Source organism: Aegilops tauschii, chromosome 7 (genome assembly GCF_002575655.3).
Source record: "Aegilops tauschii subsp. strangulata cultivar AL8/78 chromosome 7, Aet v6.0, whole genome shotgun sequence".
Taxonomy (NCBI): domain Eukaryota; kingdom Viridiplantae; phylum Streptophyta; class Magnoliopsida; order Poales; family Poaceae; genus Aegilops; species Aegilops tauschii.
Window position 1 is genome coordinate 218,068,094 of NC_053041.3, and position 19,381 is coordinate 218,087,474.

The 19,381-nt window shown below is 47.1% G+C and overlaps 1 protein-coding gene across 1 annotated transcript; it reads right to left on the reverse strand.

Moving 5' to 3' along the window:
- Positions 1 to 391: 391 nt before the first annotated feature.
- On the reverse strand, positions 392 to 1,752 carry LOC109766468 (zinc finger A20 and AN1 domain-containing stress-associated protein 11). The gene has a single exon (XM_020325233.4). The coding sequence runs from the start codon at positions 1,212 to 1,214 to the stop codon at positions 696 to 698; it is 519 nt and encodes a 172-aa protein (XP_020180822.1). The 5' UTR covers positions 1,215 to 1,752; the 3' UTR covers positions 392 to 695.
- Positions 1,753 to 19,381: the final 17,629 nt, after the last annotated feature.

Below are 19,381 nucleotides of genomic sequence, written 5' to 3' on the forward strand. Positions count from 1 at the left end.
CTGGACGTGTCCTGTTACTTCCGAATTCTGATCAGCGGTCTGTGCAGAAAACGGGGCGTCATTGTCCATCCTTCGTGGCGCCACCTCGACCCACAATCCACAGAAAATCATGGACGCCTTTGGTGCCACACCGATTTCCCAACCGAAACATGTCGATTTCGCCATACGCCTTGCAAATTTTGCTCAAACAGACATGATTTTGTACGTGATAAACGTACAGGCACAGGTGCACCCACCCAATAATTATTCCCCGCCGAACCGATCCAACAGAGCGATCCAAACGTCAATGGTTGAGCTGTCATGGACAATTCGCGGCCAGTGGAAGAAGGAAGAAAAAGGTTGACAGCTAAAGCTAACGAATACTGCATCATAGAAATAATAATAATAATAATTTATACAATAGGGAAATTTGAATTAAATAGAGATTGTGGGACAACAGTACACACCAACCCCATCCTCCTCATCTCCTCCTCTCCACTGCCAACCACCGCTACAAGCCTACAACAACAACGTTATCATCGCACTGTTTCTTCGTCGTGGCTGCCCCATCGCCATCTTTCACCCTCCTCTCCTTTTTTTTCACCTTTAAGAAACTCTCGCGAACGCCTTTAATTTTTCAAAGGAAAGAAAGAAAAAGGGTGGGTTTTTGCTTCAGATTTCGCCGGTCCGGGTAGGCGCGCGTGGTGTCTTGTTGGTCAGAACCGAACGATCTTGGCGGCGCGCACGACGGGGTTCTCCCTGGCGATGGCGTCCCTGGCCGCCGACTTGTAGTCGTAGCTGCAGTCGTGCCGGTCCGAGTACCGGTGCGCGCCGCAGAACATCTCGCCGCACCGGCAGCGGAACCCCGTCAGGCCCACGCGCTTCCGGCAGTTGTGGCAGCGGTTGACGGACGACTTGGACGCCTTCGGGTCCGCCGGCCCGGCGGCCGGCCGGTCGACGGCCATGTAGACGGGCGCCGCCTGCAGCAGGGGCGACGCGACGGCGGCCGGCCTCAGCTTGTCGAAGAGCGGGAACGCCGCGGGCGAAGAGGAAGGGGACGGCGGCGAGGCGGCGGAGGGCGACGGCGAGGAGGAGGACGCCAGGAAGCAGTTCTGGCAGAGGTTCTTGGTGGCCGGGTTGCCCGGGAAGCCGCAGCTGTTGGCGCAGAGCGTGATCTCCGCGGCGTGCAGGTGCACCTCCGTCGGCTCCTCCACCTTCTTGTCCCGCTGCGCCATGACGCCTACGAGCCGAGAAAAGGTAGCTAGATGATCCCGCGCGCGCGAGGACGGCGAGCTCTGCACCGCACGGTGGCCTGATCTCCTCGGAGGCCGGGCGTGAGCGGGAGATGGGATCGAGCGAGTCGAGGCGCGGCTCGAGGCTTTGGGGAAATGGGGCGGAGGAGGAGAAGGCGAGGCGGGGACGGAGGGTGGGAGGGGGTGGGTTTTTATCGCGGGAGGAGACGGGCGGCGTACGCGTTCCCGCACGCGACAGCGACGTCGGCCGTGGCCGTGGCCGTGCCCGCGGGGGAGAGGGGTGGTTATTTCCAGTGCTGGCCGCGTTGGCGCGGCGTGGAATGGCGGTGTTGCCCCCGGCGCGCTCGAGAAAGAACGGGGTGCGTACGTTGCGTTGGTTAAACAAGTGGAGTTTTCTTTGACAGCCTGTGCTGTGCTGCCGGGGAGGGAAGTCTCTTTCTTTCTTAGGAGGGAGGGAAGGGAGGAAAATGGCGACGGGTGGTGCGTGTGAATGATGCAAGGGGAAGGGAAGGGGAGTGCGCGTTCGTGGTTGGCACACGGACACGCCTGTGGTTTAGCGGGTGGACTCATCTGGTGCTATTGTTTTGGGTGGTGGTGGTGGTGGTGGGTACTCTGCTTCGTAGGTGGCTACCAGGCGAAGCTCATCTTTGTTGTGTCCTTTTCTTTATTATTTTCATTGATCTTTGTATGCTATGCTTAAGGCATCTCCAACATCGACCATCAAAACGTCCGCATACGTTCGGACAGAGCTATTGTGTCATGCAACGCAGACCTATATCGGTCCGCTGAACAGTCCGAACGTATTTTCTCCCATAACCGGAGATAAGCGTGTGGGCTTTGCGGGCGTCCGGACCGCTCCCAAACCCACGTCTGAGCGCCCTGACCCGACAAAACACCCTCCCTTGCCCGCGCGCTTTCCGTCCGAAACGGTCAGCGACGCTCCAGAGCATCAGTGCCACATTCATGCCCGGCCAGAGCAGACGCGACTTCTCACTGGCGCCGACAGTGAAGCGGCGCGCCAGCCGAGAGAGCACCGGTCGCGCCGCTTTTCGGTGCAGGGGACTGCTCCCCGTTCAAATGACATGACGGTTGTCAGTCGCCCACATTCATGACACACGGTTGCCGAGGCAGCTGCTCCGGTGCTACCCGTTCGTCCCTTCGCCGCCCACCATTGCTATATAAACTATTGCTCCGGCCATAGCCACAGTCACCCGCCTCTGATCCTTTCTCCTCTCCGCACCACTCCCATCATGGCTTCCTCGCACACCAAAGCTCTCTTGGACGGGCTGACGACGGATGATAAGAAGGAGATGGCTGCCATGGCTTTCGGCTGGCTGGCCGCAGTCAGCCGGAGGACGATGACGTCCCGATGGAGGACGCGTCAAACGACAAGCCGGCGCCACCCTCCTTGTCCGCGCCACCCTCGTCGGTGCATTGCACCATGACCATCGGCGAGGCCCGTACCCATTACATGGACATTGTTGTAGGGTGGAACCGTACGTGTAGATCTTTTCACACTTGGGGGGGGGAGGGGAAGGGATGAACACAAGAACACAAAGAGGAAATTCACTCAAACAAAACCCAATCACACATCCACTAGAGTAGCATAGTTGAGACCCACAAGAATACAAGAACAATACAAGGAAACAAGCACAAAGGTAAGGTTCTTCCCACTCCTAAGGGGGTGGGGTCTTGATGATAGTCTTCTCCAAAAGGAGATCTTGATATCCACTTGGGATCCTTTCCTAAGAGGTCTTGATCTCCAAGATGAGTGGTAGAAGGAGCAAAGCTCTATCAATGTCTCACATATACTTTGCTAACCCTAAAAACTAAGATGTGCATGGAATATATAGTCTAGGGCGAAAGGGTATGGGCCTCAGTGGTTACATGTGCTTTTTAGCCCAATTCGTAGCGAAACTGGACGGACCGGACAGTCCGGCGCGGGGGACCAGACAGTCCTGTGAGGTCAGGAGTAGTTGGGCGCTGCCGCAGGTGCGACCACCGGTGGTAAGGACCGGACAGTCCGGTGAGTCCAGACGCAGTTTCGTGTGCGACCGCACTGTCCGCTGTGGGGACCGGACTGTCCGATAGTGCAATTTCTGTGCGACCGGACTGTCCGCTGTGGGGACCGGACTGTCTGGTAGTGCAATTTCTGCATGCTTCCTTTTCTTCATCTTGACACTTCTGGTCAGCTCTTGGGTCTTGGGGGTCCTTCTCTTAGGCCTTGGGGGTACTCCTTAACCTCTTGTCGGAGTTCGTCCTCGTACCTAGTGACACATGGCACACTTTGGTGAGGTAGCATCCAAGTTCCATCCATATCCATATCAATCTCGTATGGGAGTGAGTTCACCTCGGTTTCGATGCCGCGTGCTCGAGCTCTTGTCGTAGGTCCACGTGGCTCCGCATCATCCCCCCGAAGAGATCCGTCCTCGGATCGTGATCTTCATCACCATGATATGGGACAAGTCCTTGACATTGAAGATGTCACTTACGTTGTACTTGGCACGTGGGATGTCGGTCTTGTAGGCATTGTCATTGTAGCATGCTAGTACCTTGAAGTGTCCATCGGCTCGCGGTAGTAGTTTGGACTTGCGCTCATTGGGGAAACGGTCCTTGCAAAGGTGTAGCCAAACGAGATCTCCCGGGTTGAACACCATGGGGTGCTTGTTCGTGTTTAGCTTGGAGGCGAGGCGGTGTACTTGACGCTCGATTGTGTGCCTTGTGTCTTCATGCATCTTCTTGAGATAGCTTGCTCTTGCACTTTCGTCCATGTTCGCTCATTCTTGTAAATAGAGGTAGAATGTCCAATGGTGACAATGGGTTGAAGTCGTAGACGACCTCGAAGGGGGACTTGCCGGTAGTAGAGTCACGTGCGCGATTGTAGGCGTACTCGGCGATGGGTGATGTCTGCTAAAACTACGTCGGTATTTCCCCAAAGAGGAAGGGATGATGCAGCACAACAACGGTAGGTATTTCCCTCAATGATGAGACCAAGGTTATCGAACCAGTAGGAGAAACAATCAACACTACGTAAACAACACCTGCACACAAATAACAAATACTCGCAACCCGACGTGTTAAAGGGGTTGTCAATCCCTTTCGGGTAACGGCGCTAGAAATTGGAAAAAGGACGGGGTAAAGTTGTAATAGATTGGATAAATAGATCGCAAAGCAAATAAAGTGCAGCAAGGTATTTTTGTATTTTTGGTTTAATAGATCTGAAAATAAAAGCAAATAAAATAGATCGCAAAGGCAAATATAATAAAGAAGAGACTCGGGGGCCGTAGATTTCACTAGTGGCTTCTCTCGAGAAAAATAACAAACGGTGGGTGAACGTATTACTGTTGGGCAATTGATAGAACTTCAAATAATCATGACGATATCCAGACAATGATCATTATATAGGCATCACGTCCAAGATTAGTAGACCGACTCCTGACTGCATCTACTACTATTACTCCAGACATCGACCGCTGTCCAACATGCATCTAGTGTATTAAGTTCATGGAGAAACGGAGTAATGCAATAAGAAACGATGACATGATGTAGACAAGATCTATTTATGTAGAAATAGACCCCATCTTGTTATCCTTAATAGCCAGGGCCGGCCCATAGGCCGGGGCAACGGGGCGACCGCCCTGGGCCCCTGGGAGGTAGGGGCCCCGGCCCAGGTAATAGTACAGTATACATGTTAAGATATTTTCTTCTTTAGGTCTAGAAAAACAAGAGGAAAAAAAGAAGGCCCAAGCCCACCACGTAGCTAGCACTCATGGACTGAAAGAATCGATAGCTACGCAGCCTATGCTACCCGGTCGATCTCCTCCGGCTACAGTCTCCTCGCCTCCTCCCCCAAATTCTCCAATCCCATAGAACAGCACCGCCGCTCCTGCGCATTTCCAAATTCGAGGTGCCGCTCCCGTGCATCCATTAATGGAGACCGATGGCGCTACTCCCTTCCCCAATCATCTCTCTCTGCATCCTCAACGTTACCTATCAAGTAGACGTTTGAGGAATTGAGGCATCACCGCATTAGAGATGGTACGTCTCCCTCCAATTCTTCTTTTCCTAGTCCATACTCTTCTGTTGGCCTGTTATTGAAAGCTTCATTGGATCCAGCGATGAGAAGGGGGGACGGGGAATGAGTGTTGCAGCCTTGCAGATCTAGAAAGCTACATCGACAATTCGACATCAAGCCATATGTGCATATTCATGTGCTTTTGTTCCCTGTATTGATTGTTTTTCTGCAATTGTTTGGTGACATATCTTCTAAAAAATGTTTATCAGTGAGAAAAGGAAGTGAAAAAACGTAGATATGAACTGGTAGAATCATAGAAAGGTTCAATTGACATTTTTTAGAAACGGTAGTTCTTCGAAGAACTTAAAGTGTTCAGAAGTATATTTGGTTTCTTACTTAGCTCGAAGGACTTCTATCGAATGATGATATTTAATCACGCAAATTCTATGCTAAATTTGTAGAAACGGATTCTCAAAGTTATGTTGAATTATATGATCTCTTCTCGGAATTACGACTACGACAAATGACTATACCAGAATCTGATGTGCCATTGCGTGCTATGGAGATTTTCAAGTTTGTTGGAGACATAGACTCTTTTCCAAATATATTAATAGCTTATCGAATTTATTTGCTTTACCATTCACTATAGCATCAACTGAACACAGTTTCTCAAAGTAGAAGTTATTGGGAAACTATTTGAGATTATCAATGTCACATGAAAGATTGAATGGTGTTGCTACTTTATGCATTGAGAAAGCAAAGTTGGATAAAATAAATACCGATGTACAGATCTGATCATCATATTCAGGAAGCTTTGGAGACGTTTTCTTCGGGTGAAGACATCGAGTAACGAACAGATTAGAGAAAATAGAAACTAATGTAAGTTTTTATGCATTAACATTATATCTCATGATAACACAAACGCTTCAAGTTGCTATCAGCTTTGACAAGGTTTTCATACTTTGAAGAGCGAGATGATTGTTCTCTTTGTGCCCCTAAGAAGAGCGATCCTTTGTAGAACTATATTGTTTCCATACTATTAGGATGTAGTTCTCTAGACCATCAATCTATGCTATGTACTGAATTGCTTTCGAAATACAATACATTCTGAATTTTTATTTGTCCATAAGGGCCCCATTTTGTCGTCTCGCCCCAGGGCCCCGAATATGTATGGACTGGCCCTGTTAATAGCAACGATACATACGTGTCGGTTCCCCTTCTGTCACTGGGATCAAACACCGTAAGATCGAACCCATTACAAAGCACCTCTTCCCATTGCAAGATAAATAGATCAAGTTGGCCAAACAAAACCCAAATATCGGAGAAGAAATACGAGGCTATAAGCAATCATGCATATAAGAGATCAAAGAAGACTCAAATAACTTTCATGGATAAAAAGATAGATCTGATCATAAGCTCAAAGTTCATCGGATCCCAACAAACACACCGCAAAAAGAGTTACATCATATGGATCTCCAAGAGACTATTGTATTGAGAATCAAAAGAGAGAGAGGAAGCCATCTAGCTACTAACTACGGACCCGTAGGTCTACAAAGAACTACTCACGCATCATCGAAGAGGCACCAATGGGCAAGATGAACCCCTCCGTGACGGCGTCTAGATTGGATCTGGTGGTTCTGGAATTTGCGGCGGCTAGAATTGATTTTCGACGACTTCCCTAGGATTTCTGGAATATTGGGGTATTTATAGAGCAAAGAGGCGATGCAGGAGGCCACCGAGGTGGGCACAACCCACCTGGGCACGCCTAGGCCTCTAGGCGCGCCCTGGTGGGTTGTGCCCCCCTCGGGGCACCCCCCAGGTGCTTCTCCGGCCCACTGGATGTCTTTTGGTCCAAAAAAGTCCACAAAAAGTTTCGCTGCGTTCGGACTCCGTTTGGTATTGATTTTCAACGATGTAAAAAACATGTAGAAAACAACAACTGACACTGGGCACTATGTCAATAGGTTAGTACGAAAAAATGATATAAAATGATTGTAAAACATCCAAGAATGATAATATAACAGCATGGAACAATCAAAGAATATAGATACATTGGAGACGTATCAGCATCCCCAAGCTTAATTCCTGCTCATCCTCGAGTAGGTGAATGATAAAAACAGAAATTTTTATGTGGAATGTTGCCTAACATATTCATCACATATTCTTTTCTTTATAGCATGGGCATTTGGACTTTTATATGGTTAAAATCAATAGTCTAGTTTTGACATGACAATTTCAATACTCAAGCATATCAACAAGCAACCATGTCTTTCAAAATATCAACGCTAAAATAAGTTATCCCTAGCCCATCATGCTCAATCATTGATCCATTCATGAAACACACTCGCATATTAGCTACACCCAATGCTCAAGTACGATCATAGTGCCCCTTAGTTGGTGCTTTAAAAGAGAAGATGGAGACTCAAATAAAAATAAAAATTGCATAAAGTAAAAAAGAAAGGCCCTTCGCGGAGGGAAGTAGGGATTTATAGAGGTGCCAGAGCTCAAAGCGAAGAAGATAGATTTTTTTTGAGAGGCGTACTTTTCCCACCAACGAAAACGACTTAGAGTTCCCAATAGTTTCCATGCTAAATATATCATAGGCGGTTCTCAAACAGAAAATAAAGTTTATTCCCTTTTCCACCATACTTTCACTTTCCATGGCTAGCCGTATCCACGGGTGCCTTCCATACCAACACTTTCCAAGGAATTTATTATTTGACAACATAAAGTAAATTCATTTTTCATTTCGGGACTGGGCATCCCTAATACCTTTGCCTTACTCTCGTGCAATGACAAGTGAATAAACACTCATCGTGAGAATAACACATCTAGCATGGAAAATATTGGCCACCCCTCACCGCCTCGTGAGCGGTACGAGCACACAAAAGAGAAATTTATTTTGAAAATTAGAGATGGCACATACAAATTTGCTTAGAACGGCAAAATAATACCGCATATAGGTAGGTATAGTGGACTCATGTGGCAAAACTGGTTTAAAGGATTTTGGATGCACAAGTAGAGATCATACTTAGTGCAAAGTGAAGGCTAGCAAAAGATTGAGAAGCAACCAACCAAGAAATGAAAAATCTCATAAGCGAGCATTAAGCATAATTAACACCAAATAATGCACCACAAGTAGGATATAATTTCATTGCATAACTATTGACTTTCGTGCTTGCATAGGGAATCACAAACCTTAACACCAATATTATTACTAAAGCATGATTACTCACCAACATGACTCACATATCACATCATCATATCTCAAAACTATTACAAGGAATCAAGTTTATTTTGTCCAATGATCTTCATGACAGTTTTTATTATATCCTTCTTGGATATCTATCACTTTGGGACTAATTTTCATGTGTTGCTTTTGATAAGCTCAAACAAATATAAGTGAAGATCATGAGCATAATATTTCTTTCTCTCAAATTAATTCAAGTGAAGCAAGAGAGAATTTCTTAGAAAAATTACTAACTCTCAAATAAATATAAGTGAAGCATCAGAGCATTTCTTCAAAAATACTAAAGCACACCGTCCTCAAAAAGATATAAGTGAAGCACTAGAGCAATTCCATAGCTCATAAAGATTTAAGTGAAGCATAGAGAGCAATTCTAACAAGTTATGGCATAATTTTGGCTCTCTGAAATAGGTGTGTCCAGAAAGGACTCATGACTCAAAACAAAAGCAAAACGTACGGCACCTCCGAGTTCTGCACACGTTCAGCTCGATGATGTCCCTCGAAATATTGATCCAGCAAAGTGTCGAGGGAGAGTTCCGTCAGCACAACGGCGTGGTGACGGTGATGGTGAAGTGATCCGCACAGGGCTTCGCCTAAGCACTACGAAGATATGACCGGAGGCGTAAACTGTGGAGGGGGCGCCGCACACGGCTAGGAATCAATGTTGTGTGTTCTGGAGGTGCCCCCCCCACATATATATAGGAGGGAGAGGGAGGGGAGGAAAGAGAGGGGGAGGGAAGGAAAAGGGGGAGGCCAAATCCTCCCCTTTCCTTCTCCCTTCCCTCCTTTCCTTCTCCTCCTATTTTGGCCTATAGGGGGGCGCACCAACCCCTAAGGGGCTGGTATGTCCCTCTCTTGGCCCATTAGGCCCATATAGTTTGCCGGGGAATGCCCGGAACCCCTTCCGGTGACCCGATACGTACCCGGTACCCCCGGAACACTTCCGGTGTCCGAATACTATCATCCTATATACGAATTTTTACCTCTCGACCATTTCGAGACTCCTCGTCATGTCCGTCTCATCCGGGACTCCGAACAACATTCGGTCACCAAATCACATAACTCATATAATAAAAAATCGTCATCGAACGTTAAGCGTGCGGACCGTACGGGTTCAAGAACTATGTATACATGACCAAGAGACCTCTCCGGTCAATAACCAACAGCGGAACAAAAAAGGATCAAGATGGACCTGGAGGGGGGGGGTGAATAGGTACAATTACAAATTTTAATTATTACTTATCAATTTTAGGCAATAATGCGGAATATGAAAATGAGCCTAACAATTGCAAGTATGATGCTAAGAGCTAAGCAAGGTAAACAAGTAACACAACTATGTGAGTAAGCAAGCACAATATAATATAAGTAAGGACAAAGAGACAAGTAACCACAAGTAGAGAGATAGGGTTAGGAATAATCGCAACTCCGAGAGACGAGGATGTATGCCGATGTTCACTTCCTTGGAGGGAAGCTACATCACCGTTAGAGAGGTGGATGTTACCACGAAGGCACACCGACGCCATGAAGGCTCACCCTATTCTCCCTTTGAGACAACACCACGAAGGCGTTTCTCAACCACTAGTGGTAGACCTTAGGGTGATCTCCAAACCCTCACAAACTTTCCAGGGGTAATCACAATGATTGATTCCTCTTCGAATGACTCCTACCGCCTAGGAGTCTCCAACCTCCAAGAGTAACAAGAACGATGGGAAAGTCTCAAGAACTTGCTCAAATCATGAATTCCTTTGGTGAGAAGAAGGGGAAGGAGCGGATCTATCACTTGATTGGAGAACTTCTCTCAAATGTTCCCAAATCCCTTGGGGATCTAGGATTTGGTGTAGGGGATCAAGAGAGAGAGTGAAATGTGTTCTTGGAAAGCTCAAAGTGAATGGTCAACCATATCCCGTGGAGGGCAGAGGCTATATATAGTAGTAGTGTAAAAACTGACCGTTGAGCCACTTAACGTACTGGAGTTGTCGGATGTCCGGTGGCACAGATTGGACCGGACGTTCAACCAGGCTGCCAGTTGTCCGGTCGCTGGGAATCCACCAGGCCACGAAGCAGCACGAGACACACAGCCACCGGACGTCCGGAATATGCCGGTCGTCCGGTGACCGGACGTCCGGTGAGGACCGGACGTCCGGTGAGGACCGGAAATCCGCTAAAAGTGTTCTGTTGAGGATGTACCGGATTTCCGGAGAGAAACGGACGTCCGGTGTCCGGTCGTCCGGAGAGGACTGGATTTCCGCTAATTTTTTCTATGGAGATGCAACAGGTATCCGGAGAGTGCCAGATGCCCGGTAGGCTGTGAGGGGTCGGACATCCGTAGAATTCCGGACGTTCGGTGACAACAGAGCACACTAGCTCACAACAGATTTTGTGCACAAAGTAGTGGAAGAACTAGAGATGAAACAGAGATGTTGTGAGAGGATACTTTGTGGGTTTTGAGCAAGTCTTTCACGAAATCCGACGGTCCCCTCTTAATAGTGCAGGATCCCTATACTCAAGGCCAAACCGAAAAGAGCTAAAGCTATGGTCTTGTATCTCCGCTCTTGAGTGATATATATTTGTCCGTAGTCATGATCCACACTCGGCCTTTGAGACTTAATCCTGAGATATACTTGATAAACATGATTAGTCCCCTAGGTGCATATTGTCATCAATATCAAAATAAGATTAAGGGCATGATTGCACTTTCAATATCCCCCTTTTTGGTAGTTTATGACAACATACATGCACTTCTCAATATTAAAGAAAAACTTTTGAATATCGAAAGGATTTGTTGCGGAGCTCCCCCTAAACATGTGCATAGATAAAATAAGCATGAGGAGAGCCCCCCCCCTCAGTTTGATACTAAACCAACCAAACCTCATAAAGTAAACATGATACCATAATAGGCTCAATATATAGGTGCATTACTCAACCCACGAAGGTTCATCACTCATAACATAGTACATAAAACGACAATAAACATAACATGGTTCGATACAATCTGTGATCACAGCATTACATAAAAGATAATAACATGGTTCGATACAAGCTGTGGTCACAACATTACATAAAAGATAAGTGCTTACTCCCCCTTGGCATCAAGTACCCAAAAGGGGCGAAGACAAAACATCATCATCATCATCATGAGCACCACTGTGACCAGCCTCGTCAAAGAAATTAGACCACTCAGGACCCGAGGGAAAGCCAAAGTCAGAGGGTGGATCCTCAGGAAGACGATCATCATCACTCACATCGAAAACTCCGGAGTCTCTCAAACGAGCCTTCAGAGAATTCTTGGAAGTGATCAGGCGAGTGACAACATCGTGATTTTGGGAGCAGTGAAAGGTAAAAGCCTTCATCATGGCAGAGTGAGCCTTCCCAAGAAAGCGAGCAATGCGCCCAAATGGTGCGGATCTGGAAGGAGCGGTAGGGGCAGTAGGAGGAATGCGAGCAGCAGTTCGGCGAACATTAGCAGGAGAGGAAGAGTCCTTGGGGACCCAATCATCCGCCATGTGAGCTGGAATGACCCACCGCTCATGCAAGTGAGTGCGGACAATGGGAAACGGGGCCACACTCTCAATGAATGCCTGAAGAAAGGGAGCATGAGGAAAGGCCCGCTTGTGTTGAAGACAAGTGAGACGGATCTCATGCCATAGAAAATGAGGGACATTGATCTTCCCTTCGGGAGACGCATAGAGGCGATGCAGTAGCTATTGCAAGACCCCTTGTCACCCATCTTGGGATAAATGGTGCGAATGACACACTGAAAGATAATGAAGAAAGGAGAGCGCCAAATGGAGACTTGGTTCAGACCCTTCTTTTTCTCCTCAGTAGTTAGGTCAGCTAGGGGTTTGAGAAGATCCACACATGCCTCAATGCCCTTGGGCCTATGGTTGGGGTCATCCTTATGAATTTTGAAACCAGTGTCAGGAAAACCAAGGGCTGCGACAAATTGAGAATAAGAAGCCGTAAGCATGGTGTCAGAGGTCATCCAAGTGACTGTGTTATTTGGACAAAAGAAACATGTGGCATAGAATTGGTGAATGACATCTTGGTTAAGATCGTGCTGAAATGCAAATGGAGCAGCAAGACCAGACGACTCGATGAGCTCAATAGCCCCCGGATATTTCACCGGATGAGCACGAATATGCTCTAAGTCAACGCACACATGCAGAGACAGACCCTTAGGAATGATGATAGTGGTAAAATGTCTGCCTGGATGTTAGTGCGAAAGCGATCGTCCTGAGAGTCGCTAGCAACCGAAAATTGGTCAACATCACGACGAAACTTAAGATAGGAAGCAATGGGAACCTCGTTGAACCTTTTAACTTTGTGGCTGAGAGGCAGAGGATGTTCAAGAGAGATGCTACGGGCATCACCTTGAGGTTGCACCGGAGGAGGAGGAGGCTTGAAAGTGGGCCACCGAGTTCCCGGCTTGGGTGCAGTGGTGCGAATAGCAACAAACTCGGCCCGCTCCATATGTTCCAGCTCATCCTCATAGTCAGATTCCTCCGTTGAGGAGTCGCTAGCAGGGCTGCGAGGCTGGGCAGCACGCTTCCGAGGACGAGCCCGTTCTTATGAATCATCAGAACCACCACAACCACATGGGGCCTCCTTGCCTGCAGAGTGCTTGGTCCTTGGCATCCCGACCTAGAGGAGGAGGGAGACTCAAATCAACAACCCACCTCCATAGATCGAAGGAGAATCGATTGATGAGAGGAGGAGAAGAAGGGTGCTACCTCAGAGGGAAGAACGACACGGAGGGAGATGCACGGGGTGGCGCCGGAGGCGCCACGGCGACTGGGGCGACCCAGGCGGCGCAGAGACGACGAGGGGCACGGCTGGCGTGCGACCGTAGCGAGGAGAGGCGAGACAGGGTGTGCGGTGGTGGCGGACGAGAGAAAGGGGATCGAGCGATTAGGTTAAATAAACTACCCCAAACGCAAACCGCCCTATATATACGGGCCAGAAAATGACCGGACGACCGGTGCGTTACGCACATCCAGTGCCTGAGAGTAATCGCCAGATGAGCCAGGTACCGGACGACCGGAAAAACCGGACATCCGATGTGAGGAGACAGAGTCAAAATTAACGGAAGACCGGTCATACCGGACGTCCGACATGAGGACAACAGAATGAATTTTACGGACGTCCAGAAAGTATCGGATGACCGGAAGCTCTTAGGATTTTTTTAGAAGGACAAGGAATATTTTGGTGCCAATGAAAATGGTAGTGAGATGATGATTTCAGTATGAAGTAAGAAGAAAAGACACAATATTAAGCAGTGAATATCCTACGCCAAAAAAACACACCGCTCAGATAATGTTCTAACCGACAAGAGCGATGGCCGAAGCCACCATGTTTGAGTATATGTGACATGGCACCGCAAGGATTTGAACTTTGGGTGCATAATCACTACTCCATCATTTAAAGCACCATAGTTAGAATAACATGGTAGCTTTGAGAGCGTTTGTTCTATTTATGCATTACATAGGTTGAGAGTACTCATGAGTTGAGTGTCTCCCCCCCAAATGTATGCCTACATCAAGACAAGACATGATGAAAATGCATGCATGGGTACTAGATTTCACATAATGTTGTCAAGCTCCAAGATACCAAGTTCATGCCTAAGTTGACAGAACCTTGCTTCATCCAATGGCTTGGTGATGTCTGCAAGTTGCATATCTGTACCCACATGAGCAATATCAATGTCACCCTTTTCCACATGATCTCTCAAGAAATGATACATAGTATCAATGTGCTTGGTGCGAGTATGATCTTTTGGATTCTTGGCAATATTAATGGAACTTTCATTATCACATAGAAGAGGCACATGTCTATAGGTGATACCGTAATCCTTCAAAGTTTGCCTCATCCATAGTAATTGAGTTGCACAACTGGCGGCTGCAATGTATTCAGCTTCGGCGGTGGAGAGGGCAACACAATTTTGTTTCTTCGAGGACCAACTTACCAAGGAGCGTCCAAGAAATTGACATGCACCAGAGGTGGACTTACGATCCACTTTGTCTCCAGCCCAATCCGCATCCTGTACCCAATGAGATCAAACTTAGCATCCTTGGGGTACCATAGACCCAATTTTGGGGTGTGAACAAGGTATCTAAGAATATGCTTAACCGCCTTATGATGACTTTCCCTAGGGAAAGCTTGAAATCTAACACACATGCATACACTGAACATGATGTCTGGTCTAGATGCACAAAGATAAAGCAATGAACCAATCATAGACCGGTAAATAGATGGGTCGCAAGGGATACCATTTGTGTCTACAGTGAGTACAATTTTGGTTGGCATGGGTGTCTTACATGGATTAGCATCAGACATGCCAAACTTCTCTAGGATATCCTTGAGGTATTTTGCTTGATACAAGAAAATTCCTTCTTGAAATTGTTGAATTTGGAATCCGAGAAAGAACTTCAAATCCGCATTGAGTGACATTTCAAAATTCTTGGTCATGGAGGCCGCAAACTTCTTGCACAAATGAATGTTAGGAGAACCAAAAATGATATCATCTACATAGATTTGGCATAAGATCAAATCACCCTTGTCCTTGTTAGTTAAAAGAGTGGGATTGATCACCCCTCTCACAAAACCATCATCGAGTAAAAACTTCGTAAGATGATCATACCAAGCACGAGGTGCTTGTTTGAGGCCATACAAAGCCTTATGAAGTTTATACACATAGTCTTTGTGATCGGGATTAACGAACCCAGGTGGTTGTGATACATATACTTCTTATTGTAGAGGACCGTTAAGGAAAGCACTCTTCACATCCATTTGATGTAATGTAAAACCATTGAAAGCAGCATAAGCAAGTAAGATGCGAATAGATTCAATACGGGCAACGGGGGCAAAGGTCTCACCAAAGTCCAAACCTTCAACTTGTGAGTACCCTTGTGCCACTAACCTTGCCTTGTTACGGATGATTACACCATTCTCATCTTGCTTGTTCTTGAAAATCCATTTTGTTCCAATGACATTGTGCTCCGTAGTTGGCCTCTCGACTAATGACCACACTTGGTTGCGTTCAAAACTGTTCAACTCTTCTTGCATAGCAACGAGCCAATCGTTGTCCATCAATGCATCTTGTACCCTGAGAGGCTCAACACTAGACACAAATGAGAAGTGAGCACAAAAGTTTGTCAAATGTTTACGAGTGACTCTACCTTCCGATATGCCGGTGAGAATTTTGTCAACATCAACACGACCGGCCACTCGAGGCATGATGGAGGTTAGGGTTTCGCGAGGTTCAACTTCATGTCCATCATCCACATCCTCAACATATGGATCATTAATGTGTGGTGGAAGATCTTCTTCTTCATATTGCTTTTGTTGAGGTTCATCATCAATTATTGCACTTTCTTGTTCTTGCCCTTGATGATGATCTTGTTCTTGAAGATTATCATGAAGAGGGACTTGATCATCTTCTTGTACTTGAACTAAGGGCATTGGTTGAGCAACACGAGCTTGTGGTGGTATGGGTGTTGAAGTAGTTTGATGATGTGTGAAGCTTCCATCTTCTTCTTCATCATCATGAGGTTCTTGTTCCATTGGAAGAAGTGCACCAACACCCATGGTCAAAATATCTTCAGAAGAATCTTCTTCACCTACATCACTTAGATCAACTTGCTTCCCATGGGAGCCATTAAATTTATCAAGCACCACGTCACAAGTTTCTACAACACATCCATTGGATTTGTTGTAGACTCTATAGGCGTGAGAGTTTGATCCATAGCCAACAAATATGCTCTCAATTGTTTTGGATTGAAATTTTCCTAACCGTTCTCTTTTGTTGAGGATTAAGCACTTGCACCCAAATACACGAAAGTACTTGACATTTGGCTTGTTCCCAGTTAGGGGCTCATATGGAGTCTTTTCCAATATTGTGCGGAGGAAGAGCCAGTTTGATGCATGGCATGCAGTGTTGACAGCCTCGGCCCAAAAACTATGTGGCGACTTGTATTCATTCAACATGGACCTTGCCATCTCCACAAGTGTACGGTTCTTCCTTTCGGCTACACCATTTTGCCGAGGAGTGTATGGAGCTGAATATTGATGCTCAATCCCTTCATCACTAAGAAATTCTTTCAAGGTGTAGTTCTTGAACTCAGAGCCATTATCACTTCTTATTGCCAAGATTTCTTTGTCAAACTTGCGTTGTGCTTTCTTGGCAAAATCAATGAAGGTGATCTTCGTCTCGTCCTTGGACTTGAGGAAAAACACCCATGTATATCTTGAGTAATCATCAATAATGACAAGCCCATACTTTTTCCCACCAAGAATGTCCCATGAAGGAGGCCCAAAAAGATCCACATGAAGGAGCTCCAAAGGCCTTGAAGTAGACACGATATTCTTGGGTGGGTGCTTTGATTGATGTTGCTTCCCGGCTATGCATGCACTACACACACGATCTTTCTCAAAAGAGACATTGGTTAGTCCAAGGATGTGATTACCCCTTAAGAGATCTTGAAGATTTCTCATGCCGACATGGGCTAGCCGGCGATGCCATCGCCACCCCTTGTCGGCCTTGGCCATTAGACAAGTTGCATGGAATGTGCTCTCTTTCGAGAAATCAACTGTGTAAAGGTTGCCATCCAACTCTCCAACAAAGGCCACTTCGAGAGTATCTCTCTTAAAGACTTTCACATCCGTTAGTCCAAAGAGTGTATCATAACTAACAGAAGCCAATTGGCGAACAGAGAGCAAATGATGTTTAAGGGATTGAACAAGCATGACATTTGCAAGAGACATGTCATTTGTGATAGCCACCTTGCCCAACCCGAGTACCTGTCCTTTTGATCCTCCACAAAACATAATGCTCATAAATGGTTGAATAGCTTCCATGAAATCGTAGAGCAATTTGCTATCTCCGGTCATATGATTGGTACATCCACTATCGATCACCCATTTTACTCCACCAGAGAAAGCAACCTACACACAATTATGACTTGGTTAGAGGCACCCATTTTGCAATGGGACCTCTCAAGTTAGTCACAAGGGTCTTATGGACCCAAATAGCATAGAACTGGAATGCATTTCGAGGACCAACAAATTTTGCATAAACTTCTCCATCCTTAGTCTTATGAGGTACATAGGATGGAGGCATGAACTCTTTTGGTTTGTTGAGAGTGGGCATGCCCATTGTCGCTGAGGGAGTCATGGACTAGGGGGTCCTCGGGCGTCCAGCCTGTTAGCCATGGGCTGGACTGATGGGCTGTGAAGATACGAAGACTGCAACCGTGTCCGGATGGGACTCTCCTTGGCGTGGAAGGCAAGCTTGGCGACGGAATATGTAGATTCCTTTCTTTGTAACCGACCTTGTGTAACCCTAGATCTCCCCGGTGTCTATATAAACCGAAGGACTTAGTCCGGAAAGGATATACTCATTACCATAGTCATACAGGCTAGGCTTTTAGGGTTTAGCCATCTTGATCTCGTGGTAGATCAACTCTTGTAATACTCATATTCATCAAGATCAATCAAGCAGGAAGTAGGGTATTACCTCCATAGAGAGGGCCCGAACCTGGGTACACATTGTGTCCCTTGTCTCCTGTTACCATCGACCTTAGACGCATAGTTCGGGACCCCCTACCCGAGATCCGCCGGTTTTGACACCGACATTGGTGCTTTCATTGAGAGCTCCACTGTGTCGTCCCCAAAAGGTCCGATGGCCCCTTCAATCATCGACAATGACGCTGTCCAAGGAGAAACCTTCCTCCCCAGACAGATCTTTGTGTTCGGCAGCTTCGCGCTGCGGGCCAACTCATTTGGCCACCTGGAGCAGATCGATAGCTACGCCCCTGGCCATTAGGTCAGATTTGGGAGCTTGAATTAAGTTGCGGACATCTGTGGAGGTTTGATCTTCGCCGGATTCGAGACCGCGGCGATCGCTCCTGGTCGCCTTGACGAACATGACCTAAATCTGTCGTCAGACCGCATCCAGGAGATAGCTCATGTAACCACTCTGGCCTGAGATCCATAGCACACGGCGGCATCCAAGGATTGGAGGCTCAACCCCACCACGGAGGCCACAGATTCCCGGTGTTGGAGCCGCACATGGACTTAAACTCACGGGATATCTGCGTTACCGGAACCCCAGACTCATCTTTGGTCTTAAATTCCGAACCATATAAGCCCGCAGACGCCGAACTTGATCGCTTATCGATCTTTGAATTCAGCGCCGCAGACATCTTCCGGCACTCAGCTTTGGGCGATGTGCTAAACTCATTAAAGAACCTGTCCTTGGCGGGGGACTCACAGCCGAACTATGTTCGGTCCGAGCTAGGGGCTGATGATGGACAATCTTGCCGGGACGCTGGACGGGAGCATAATGAAATACTCAAGGACTAATCTGATTAACTGGAACATAGGTTGCTTCCCCCCTGGCTACTTCCCAGACTACGGATATTGCCGAGCTGCAGCGGAAGCTTGATGTGGCAGGGGGTGACATTGCATTAATCAACATGCGTCTTGACGAGTCACAAGGTATGTATGCGGAGCAGTCCTTTCACATACTTTTTTGTAATATAAGCATGACGCTGAAAGTTATATACTGGGATATGCATGGTTGCAGATGGTGCTGCCGCTGTTGAGATTCTTCGGGCGGAGCTGGCCCGGGCCAAGGAGCAGGCCCGTTTTAGTAATGCGGCTGCCGAAAAGGCATCAGCTGAGTTAAAGGCCGAATAAGCTGCTCGGCGCCAAGACGAGGAGAAGATATCCACGATGGCGCTCGAACTAAAAAATGCTACTGGCCGCTGTGAATTTCTTGAAAAAGACAATGAAGCCAAAACGACTGAACTTGACAAGGCCTTACGAGAGGCGAGAGAAATGCGGTCTGAATCCATGAATTATGCGAACAACTCTCAATGAAAGCCAAAA